We start from the raw sequence: 11,555 nt of genomic DNA, 5'->3' as shown, positions 1-11,555 counted from the left end.
AGGCGGTTGCGGTGCAACTATAGTAACTAAATTAATTGCCATTATTGTGTCGTTACTCCAGTAACATTAATGATTCCTAGTATCTGAAAAGGCCCGCTTTCTAACTTTTAACAGAACGCATGAGTTAACAAATCCCCGTTTTGACATGAAAGCATTTGTATTATTTAATACATTCCTTATGATTCCAACCCTCAATGAGGTCTAGATCTGTAAATGCGAAGGCTGATAAATTTGTAGTCCCCCTTTATTTATTGTAAAGTTTGGACTTAGCCCGCAGCCAAACGGAAATGTTTATCGGCTTCTAATACAGAAGTTTTTATTATAATTGTGTTGAACAATAATTTAATGTATATAATAAAGATTTTTATTTATTAAACCTTTTTTATTTTAATCCATAAGAAAGACATCCTCTTATTAAATAATTATATTAAAAAAGCTTTAAAATAGGTAAATGAAATAAAAAATAATTATAATTTCATTTTTTAATCTAATAATTAAATATCTGTATATTATGCAATGCACACAGTAAAAGAAATACATTAAAAATATTAAGGTAATAGTCGTTGTCACATTATTTTTTCGTATTTTTTTTTTTTAGATTTCTTGATGACCTTATAACCTATAGACTAGTCTGCGAGTTAAATCAAATTAAGTGATTATAAACACAATGTCAATCCATTGAAAAACATTGACCTTAGCTTATTACAATTCCTGTAAAGACGATTAATTAACAAGAATTCATATAATACTTTGTTTATACATATATTTGAAATGACATTGCTAATAATTATTTATTGGTTACAAAGTTGAAATTCTCAATACGATATGACATCACCGTGCCATAAATAGAAGTGCACTAACACCGTCCAATTAACGCAGACCTCTTTATATCCCGTTATTACGTTTTAATGGGCAGATATCACGAATAACACTGGAGGTGAGATGGATCAACATAAGGTGGTTACGATAAGGTGATGTCATAACATCGGATCGCTTATGTCATACAATAAACAAGTATTTTGTTGTTAATTATTTTATGTGTATTAGTTTTACTTCACGCATGAAGAAATTCCGACTGAGGACATGTGACAATGAAAAAAGATTATTTATAATAAATGATTTCCGTCCCTTGGAATAATCAGACGAAATTCATCAAATAATGAGTTGCTGTTCTTATTTATTTTATTGAATGTATTTAATACAATTAAGATACGAGGTAATTTATTCAAAAATGAAATACAATCTACATTCATTCATCAGTTATTTAAAGAAAACTATATAATAACAAGCTGCACCCCGCGGTTTCACCCGCGAAAGTCCGTATCCTGTAGGAATATCGGGATAAAAAGTAGCTTGTATGTTATTCCAGTTGTCCAGCTGTCTACATACCAAATGTCATTACAATCGCTTCAGTAGTCTTTGTGTGAAAGAGAAACTTCTATATTGTAGCAGTTTAATGCTGATTATAATCCAAACAATCTCTTTATCTCAATAACAGCTAGTACAACAACACCCTTCCAACATTAGGTTCTATGGAAGAGAGAAGTAGGGGGTAGGTGTATTTATGCATTATGGTTAGTTATAACCAGTTAAATAGACCATGACATTATGGAAAAGATTCTGTCAAACAATAACTCTAAAAGTATTCGCTTGATATCTATATATATGATATCTATATATACTAATATTATAAAGTTGAAGAGTTTGTTTGAACGCGATATTCTTGGGAATTACTGGTCCGTTTTGAAATATTCTTCAGTTTTAGATAGCCCATTTATTAAGGAAGGCTTAAGGCTTTATATGTACCACTGGCGAAGCCGGGGCGGACCGCTAGTAAAATATAAAAAATAATATATGACTTAAAAAATATTTAGGAACATTGAAAACTTTTCATGGCATAGTTTTTCGTTGAAATCCCGTTTAGAGACTGGCTGGAACAACGAACACGGAGGAGTAAGATCCTTGAGTAAGTACCTTAGTATTATAAATAATATAAGCAGTGGTGGCTCAGTGGTGAGGATCTCGGACTTAAAGTCACTAAGTGTCCCAGCAGTGGGAACATGAATGGGCTGAAGATGATGATTATATATTATATAATTACTATAATTGTTACCACACATTGCCAATAGTCTAAGATACAATAACATAATAATATAATATAAGTTCTCAGCTAATAGAGTTTATTTTTTAGATTCAGTAGGGTATCGTGCCCTTTGGGGGCCCTGTAACAAGTATCTGAAATATCTTAAATATCCAATTTGTGGATTTTCAGGTTTTTAGGTTTCGTTTGTAAAGCAATTTTTTTGGAACTGAAAAGCTAAGTACTTTTTATGATATACCTTATGGGGCCACCTTTCCTGGTGTATAGGGCCTCCGTAATTGATCCTACTGAAACCACGGTAGCTACGCCCCTATCAATTTTAACTTTGTTATTTTTTTTACCTATACTATTTTAAGAAACAAATAAAATTGGAATTTTATAATTGTCCATCATTAATTAATAAAAAAGTATTACATATTTTCAATATATAATTTATGATAATAGTCAACTACTAAATTAAATTCGACGAATGAAATAAACCCTTACTTAAAACAGTCTCCTTATGTATTGGATAAATTGATTTTATGGCAACACAGTTATGTCCAAAAACTGCATTGCATGTTTTCTTGTGATAATAATTGCAATCACTTGGATAATGGGGTTTACTGATAAGATATATTATCTTACCATGTTAGTATGTAATTTTTATATCAGCTGTATAATTCGTAAATAGAATGTATTTGTTTTATCAACATTTATGCCTTTATCAATGCAGATTTATATTTTGTTAATGTAAATTATGTTATAAGATTGCATTAAATAATATCATCGATTTAATAAAAAAATCTCTTATTTCTAATAGTAAGTTAATGTTTACCAATTTGATTTAATCCTTTATTTTAATTCAATTTTTTTTAAATCCTGTATTTTACTATAATGAATTGTACAATGATAATAATTAATAGAAACTTAGGTACTAAGAAAAATTCGGAATGAAGTGTAAGGTTTATGAGAGCTAAGATCTAGAGCATTCGATTTTGTTCAATAAAAGTTTTGTTATAGATTTTCGTTGTATTTAATTTCCTTTGATGCTGTGTAAATACCTAGAGACTGCAGCTATGGAGTTTTAAAAGTTGGTTAAAATTTACGGTATTTTTGGTGGTAAACCTTTTTTTTACTGAGTGAGATTTTTTATTTAAAAGCTGGTGCCTTGATTTAATTCTGCAGTTATTTTGTTAAAAATAATTACAAGATAATAGCGCAAATACAACTACATTGAATAACGAATCCAATTAAACTAGAAACCGAGAATGAAAATATTTATTCGAATTTAAAATTTCTTAACTCTTTTAATTCCAAGAGATTATGAATTCGAAATCTCATAAAATTATGTTATCTTTAAATCTTCACAGATTAAGTATACCTACAAAAACTCACGATTATAAAACCTTGCTATTCACAAAGATTCTGTTGTTACAAGTGATTGATGTTTTGAGAAAGTTCACTTAGTCATCGATTTACGAAACTGTGTTTATTATAATTTGTAACATACTGTGTGATACGCGCGCTAGCTTTGTGTCAGCGAATCTCTCTGAATGCACGCAGTACATTGCTTGTCTGGCGTTTTTATAATCATAAACATTGACATCCTTAAATCTAAACAAACTTCACTTGTTTACTTTGTTCTGAGACCATATATCAGCTTGTGTAGAATAAAAATATGAACTTCAATAGATTGATTATATTATTATATTTGAATATGACATATTGTTTATTATCATGTTATGTATAATCCTTTGAATGTAATTGAATAAACGAGCTCCAAAATCCATAAAGAATTAAAGAGTCCACGTTTAATTAGACGAAAATATATTTTTACAAGTAGAATATAATTGTATTTAGCTAACGCAATGCGAGAGAACCCTTCCTTTTTCAAAAAGGAAATTCCTTTTATTATGACGATATGAACAACTGACAATCCTAACGGCTCATCCCCGTCAGTTAGTAAAAAATCGTAACTTTGTTAGTTGTCGTCCCACGTTGAAAAGGAAGGATTCTCTCGGCACTTCATTTATAAAATGCGTTAGTACATACAATTATATTTCACTTATAATAATACATTTTCGTCCAATTAAACGTGGCCTCTTTAATTCTTTATGGATTTTGGAGTGCTGTTTTATTTAATAACATTCAAAGGTTATAGATATATGTCTATTGTTTAAAAGCATATTATGATTTCTCGAAATAACAATTGTATTAATTCCTAAAATACGGAGCATTATAGTAACTAGCTGTGACCCGCGGTTGAAACCGCGTAAGCGTGCTGCGTAACCGTATCCCGTAGGAATATCGGTATAAAAAGTGCCTATGTGTTATTTCAGTTGTCCAGCTATCTACGAAGCAAAATAGTATTATTATTCACCAATAGATGTCAGGAAAAAAAACACGAATAAAACACGAATATGACATTTTCTAAAAAAAATTCCTAGCTAGATCGATTTATCGCCCCCGAAACCCCCTATATACTAAATTTCATGAAAATCGTTTTAGCCGATTCCGAGATTCCAATTATATATATATATATATATTTCAATTCTTTGTATATATATATATATATATACAAGAATTGCTCGTTTAAAGGTATAAGATTTGACGTAAATTTTCTGCGCTGGACCGATTTCAAAAACTCTTTCAACGTTCGCATAATGTACCGACGTGATTCTGAAAGCTATAGTCAAATTCAATTTACTACTATGACATCAATTTAAAATTAAAAATAATGTTATATAAAAAATTAGAACTGTCAATGTAATGCGCGCGAATCGTTCGCGCCGCCAGACAGGAAAATACAAGATGGCGTCGAAAGAAGCGGTGAAATCGAACATATGGTCGCGTCTCAGAACGCGAGATAGCCTTATATGTAACTGATTTTTTTAATTTTGCAACTCCCGTTACGATTGCAGCGAAATTTGGGATGGAGCCATGCCTTCTGAATATGTTTATGCTTTCAACTTGCCGTAAAAGCAGAGATGGTAGCCTGTTTTGAGTCGGAACCCGTATAAGGCAACCCAAAATAAATGGATGGTCATACCTACTCACCCATAAGTATAAACAGTTGAAACAAAACTTTTTTATATGATATAAATAACGAATTTCCTGTCACATTTATGTTAATCTCCTCTCAGACAGATTTACTCGGAGTCAAGGAATTTATATACAATACCTAATTACTCGGTTTAAAGCTATTTAAGAAACCTTAAATAGATGTATCTGTTTTATTCTGTTTATATAAGCGCCATACAAAAAAAATAAAAATATTGATGGAAACATGGTTTAATTATTTTTAAATACTAAGTAGTAAACATTATTTTTGTCATGATGAAATGAATCTACATATAACCAAGTACTTTTTAAGTATTCTGTGGTATTATACAAATGGTTTTTGCGCAAAAGAAAAAATAATAAATATTTTTCCTATATACATGATCATCTCTAAAAATATATCAACGTCACGAGGTACACTCCAGATTCTAAATTAGGACGAAATGACAAACAATTTGTTTATTTTTCAAAAATTCCAAAACCAAAAAGTACATTCAAATTAGGAATTTCCTTGAAAAATTCCTTGAAAAAATCTTGCGGTACTTTGTTGCCATAATAGAATTTTTTGAAAAATATAATGAAAGAATGATTCCTAGCTTTTCAATAAATTTGCTAATCGTCTAGTCCTTGGCACGGTCATAGAAATTAAGTTAATACGTATTATTCATTATATTGATTACTAGTTAAAGTGCTCTGTAATATTATCCAAATCCAATTAATGCTATACTAATCTATAGTACTATGTTCACCCCGCGGATTTGCTTGCGACGTACTCGTAAGGCTATAAGAACCTTCATAAACCTTTATAATCTATTAACAAAATACATTTTAACCAAATCGATGCAATCGTTTCAGAGTACTCTATGAAAACAATTATAATATTAAAATTAGTTCATGTTGATTTAAAACGTATAATGTATTTAGTAAAAAATCCCATTGATTAAGAGGAGCATATACATAAAATTAATAAAGTTTATAAATGAGGCCGCCTGAAAACAGTATTGTACAATTAACAATATGCAATTTATTATGATTGTAGTGACTTATATTTCCGAAATTCATTAAATCTACCCATAGAGAATTGCAAGAGAAAATTATTTTAATCTTAGGACTCAATAATCTATAATGTTTTTCACTTATTACACGAGATGGCGTATTTATAAGAATAACAAATGAGTGTATTATCTATAAACAATAATTTATACGTATGTCATAAACAACAATTATTTAACTCGTTTTCTATGAGAATGTTAGTAAATTTATCATTGTTTTAATAGTCTTTGCGTGATACATTGCTAGTCATGTAATGAAATTATTCTATTAACATTCAATTTTAATATAAAAAAAGTCTATGATTAACAGTAATTTATAAATAACAAATTAATACATGTTGGCGAACCCCACCCAATTTTGCGCAAAACTATCATGGCGGACGCCGGCCGGCGTCGTGTGCCAACATAAGAAAATCAATAACGCAGCTGTATTGAAAAACACGGAATAGTATTTTTTAATACAATAAAACACGGGAAATTATTTTAAATTTAAATGTCTGTTATTAAATTCACCGAATTATTAAAAGTATTAAATAGATTTATTCAGAAATGGGATATAAGTAGTTATTTGACTAATTTTTGATATGTTGGCAACACTGGTGTGAGCAACGCAAGCGGAAATCACCAAAGCGATGGTGTTGTACTGTTTTATTTATCGATATCGATTTTAAATTTCGTAATTAATACAGGTTTTTCAAAAATTATCAATTAGTATTAAATATAACACTTCCATATGCAATCTACAGATACGATAGAACAACTTGTGTTTTCATGATTCACCATCCTATAAACTAAATCAATGTAAAAACTTCAGCATTTATAAAAAAATACATTAAATTTTAATTTTGTTTACTACAGATTGTATAATTTTCTTTTATGAATGTTATATCTCAGAGAACTAAACTCGATGCACCGTAAACTAATTATGTAAAACTAAGCTGCTTACAATTGAATGATGCAAACTATCGAGTGAATACATTTTTTATTAAATTTGTTATATTTTAATTTAGTTCATTGCATCTATATGTTTAATTATTCAATCACATTTTTTATAGCTTTTTTACAATTTGCCTAGTAGAACACAACAAAATAAAATTTTATTTAATAAATAACAATAAAGTGAAGAAGATTTTGAAATATTCAACATATTTGGAATTATTTAGAATAACAGATAGAAAACTTCCTCATAAAAACAATTTAACTCAACACATACATAAAATATCACATTATTATAATGAATATTCGTGCTAAGTATGTTCCCATTTAAAAATTATTATCTTTGAACAATAGATTAAGTTTCGTTTTAACATAGACATTAAAATAATTTTCTACAATTTATAATATAACTTCGCCTGAATCCCCACTTCGGTGTGACGCATTGCGACAAAAACCATCGATATTTAAATACGCGACTCGACAGCACTAACCGGTATGCTGCTTTCGTGGCTCGCCCGAAACGGAACATTATTCTTCAAGCAACCACGAAAGTACGTGGTGCGTGCGGAGCAGATTTGTTTTAGTGTTAAGTAATTTATATAGTTAAACAAATATGAGGGAAATCGTGCATATCCAAGCTGGTCAGTGCGGCAACCAAATCGGCGCCAAGGTAATCATATTTTCTTTTTAAATTTTGAATTTAGAATGTCTCGGAATGCGGCCGGCATTTTGTGACGCCATACTTGCCGATTCTCGGTTTGAACTTTGAAAGAAAGATTGTGACTGCATTTGTTTCATTTATTTCTCTTATTTTACTTTTACATAACTATTGAACCAATTTATGTTTTTGATAATTGTGAAGCAAAGTTATTTGACATAGTAGAAATTTCTATGACCACACCTGATTATTATTGATTGATGATACATTTGAGAGCTGAATGTACCACGTGTTCTAGCTTGATTTGCCGGCTCTCGCCGTCATCGTCTATCTTCGACCATAATTATTTTTTAAAAACCTCTTATGCGAAAACGTGACGTAGCTACTTGATATATGAACGTAAAAACCTTGTTTGCAGTGAAAAAACATAATTCAGCAGGTGCGATCAAAATTTCTGTTATTTTTTTTTTTCATAATTGTAAGAGCATGTTGGTAATGGGCCCCACGCAGCTGTTATTCCTGCCACAAAAAAACCGTTAATAATAGGGCAACCGTTAAGTTTCAAGGCTAGCGTCCTGATAAAGGGCGACCAATCAAAGCGAGCTAGGATGATTCAAATTTCCAATGAGCGACCATCGTGCATTCACAGCGTCTTTAATCTGTAAATGTAATAGATTTGTATTGTATCTTGATAAAAGTTTACAATTGTATGAAGATTCTAGCAATAGATACCGAAGACCGGTTATTATTAATACAGAATTGGTTTGTGATGTTTTTTACTAGTTCATTATAGCTGTAATCTGATTATAATGTACTTACTAAGAGATAAATATCGAGGATTCATACCTTTGGCTTTGTAGTGGCCGCCGGCCGGCTTCATTTAGCAGGACGGAGTTAATTTTACTTACAATAATTCATTGATTCTACGTAGAGTTCGAGCCTAGTTTTTTTGTCCCTATATCTGAATGGAAAAATCAATATACAAGAATGGTGCCAGGAAGGAAATTATAGCGCATGTCAGTACGTTCACCTCTTCCGCGTCGTCTAAAATAGTTTTAAAACTAGGTGGTTATGGCAGCTTTTAATCTTAACAGAGCTCAAACACGCTTCCGTATTTTACGAAATACGCATCATAAAACGTTATTTACGGATATGCCAAAATAACTGAGACGAAATGCGTTTCGTTACAACGAATCTTCAGACTGCGTTACATTTTTTTCTGTCATTTCGTATGCAGTTTGTCTTAACTCGACTTAAAGTATCGAATATTTTAGAACATCGGAAATAATTAATAAGTAGCAGCGTTATATTCCAATTTAGTCACCATATACCGATTCTTTTTTGAATTTTAGATGATTTTCAAAATTTTCACTGTAGTCATAGCTGGAATTTTTTGGCAGAGATCCACAAAATTGTTATGATCTCATGCAATTTCGCACATTGAGAAATTTTATAAGTATGGTATACGTATCGCGTGCCACAGTATGATATTTTATTAATTGCGGCCCGCGGAATTGCTCGCGTGAACTTAAAGTAGAAAATTGAACTCGTATTTTTCAACAAACATTTCTTTACAAATCAAATAATAAATCATACTATTTATGTTAAGTACATAAATGGCGTATCTATAATATTTATATAAAAAAAATATGCTTTAAAAATATTTATTTAATTGTGATGCATACGTCTCGATTTTTTTACTAAACAACGTTCATATATTATATAGTTATAATTAATAATTTACCTTTAAATATTTAATTTTTTTCTTAACAACACGCCCTTCTAATATAATAGGGCATTGTAGTTTGAAACTTATACTTACTAAAGGGCGCAGTTAAGTCCAAAGTGAACAAACACTGAAACAATGACCTCTTTAGCTGATTCATGACGCTTCACAAATTATTTATAATGGGTTTGCACGTAATGTATGGTGGCACCTATTATTGCCAGCTTCCGTTACAAATAGCAAATATTCCAACATTAACATTTATTTTGTTTAATCATTTATATGCATTTTATTGAATGCTCGTATAAGATCAGCTTAACACCTTCACATAAAGGAAATCTAAGAATTTCGTAATTATACGGATTCTTTTTTTAATCATTATACAATATCAATACTACAGATATATATACTACAGGTAACAAATTCAAATGCGTCAACGGACCAAAAATATTCGGGTGTTAATGTTGAATTTAAATGAATAGATGGATAGGTCCATGTCGTGAATACTAAGTATAAGATAATGGAAGACATTTTGGGCATGGGGGCTTTACTCTCCTCCTATTGAAATCATAACCCATTATATACGTTACAATAATGCAAAAAAGCAAACAAAAAGAAATGCACTTTTCTATATCGCGAAGATTAAAACCATACGCTAAAAAGTTACGAAGGTCTACCTAAATACACAAAAGTTAATTAATTAAAATGATAATACGTGTACTAATCTTACATTGAAAATAACTGTCTATTTTTTACTTAGCTTACTTTCCTTAATTAACTTCTCAGCAATAAAGTGTATCTGAACATGATAAAATCAGAAATTTCTTCGCAGCAATAATTACTCTAGATAATTTAAATGGATGACTAACGCAAATTTATCGCATGTCGAAGCTATTCATCGTTACTGCTAAGTTAGTGACACGAATGGCAGCCGTACTTAAATGGAGTGAAATATATATGGGCCTAAACGGTTATATATACCTTCCCTTTAGTTCCATATACGTAACGTAAGCTAGAATTCAAAGAATTTTAATTTCACCTGCAATCTTGGTATTTTATAGCTTCTAAGAAGTTACATTGACTTTAAGATTTCAATTTGTTACCAAGTTTTACGATACTTATTAGCATATTGTAATAACTTGCAATTGAGGTAAAATACGTAAATTCAAGTATTACATTGACATGAAATTAGTTTTAGTTAAGTAGAACACGTTCTTGTATTTAGCCACGCAATATTTTGTTGATCGTCGCGTCTCCAAGGCGACGTGGCCGCGACGGTGACTCACCGTGCAAGTCACCACAACCCCTCGTAATGTTATCGTAAATAACTTTTACTCATACATATTTGTATCTTTACAGTTCTGGGAGATTATCTCCGACGAACACGGCATCGACCCAACTGGCGCCTACCACGGCGACTCTGACTTGCAACTAGAACGCATCAACGTTTACTACAATGAGGCGTCCGGTGGCAAGTACGTACCCCGCGCCATCCTTGTGGATCTCGAGCCCGGCACCATGGACTCGGTCCGCTCTGGACCTTTCGGACAGATCTTCCGACCTGACAACTTTGTATTCGGACAATCCGGTGCCGGCAACAACTGGGCTAAGGGACACTACACAGAAGGCGCTGAGCTCGTAGATTCAGTACTAGACGTAGTCCGCAAAGAAGCTGAATCATGCGACTGCCTCCAAGGTTTTCAACTCACACACTCCCTCGGTGGCGGTACCGGCTCCGGTATGGGAACACTCCTTATCTCCAAAATCAGAGAAGAATACCCCGACAGAATCATGAACACATACTCAGTCGTACCCTCGCCCAAAGTTTCAGATACAGTAGTAGAACCTTACAATGCCACACTCTCAGTACATCAGTTAGTAGAAAACACCGACGAGACCTACTGTATTGACAACGAAGCTCTCTATGACATCTGCTTCCGCACGCTCAAACTATCCACACCCACGTACGGCGACCTCAACCATCTCGTGTCGCTCACAATGTCCGGCGTCACCACCTGCCTTAGGTTCCCTGGTCAGCTG

The 11,555-nt window shown here is 31.8% G+C and overlaps 1 protein-coding gene across 1 annotated transcript in view; it reads left to right on the top strand.

Annotated features, from left to right (window-relative positions):
* Positions 1-7,641: 7,641 nt before the first annotated feature.
* The window catches only part of LOC119837207 (tubulin beta-1 chain-like), a 5,134-nt gene continuing 1,220 nt past the window's right edge, over positions 7,642-11,555 (top strand). Inside the window, exons 1-2 of the mRNA XM_038362732.1 lie at positions 7,642-7,801; positions 10,875-11,551. Coding sequence (XP_038218660.1) covers positions 7,745-7,801; positions 10,875-11,551 — 734 coding nt within the window. The 5' untranslated portion in view covers positions 7,642-7,744. The remainder of the gene's footprint in view (positions 7,802-10,874; positions 11,552-11,555) is intronic.

Source organism: Zerene cesonia, chromosome 26, assembly GCF_012273895.1.
Source record: "Zerene cesonia ecotype Mississippi chromosome 26, Zerene_cesonia_1.1, whole genome shotgun sequence".
Classification (NCBI taxonomy): domain Eukaryota; kingdom Metazoa; phylum Arthropoda; class Insecta; order Lepidoptera; family Pieridae; genus Zerene; species Zerene cesonia.
The sequence above is the reverse complement of the archived record's forward strand: the minus strand, read 5'-3'. Positions and strand labels throughout refer to the sequence as shown.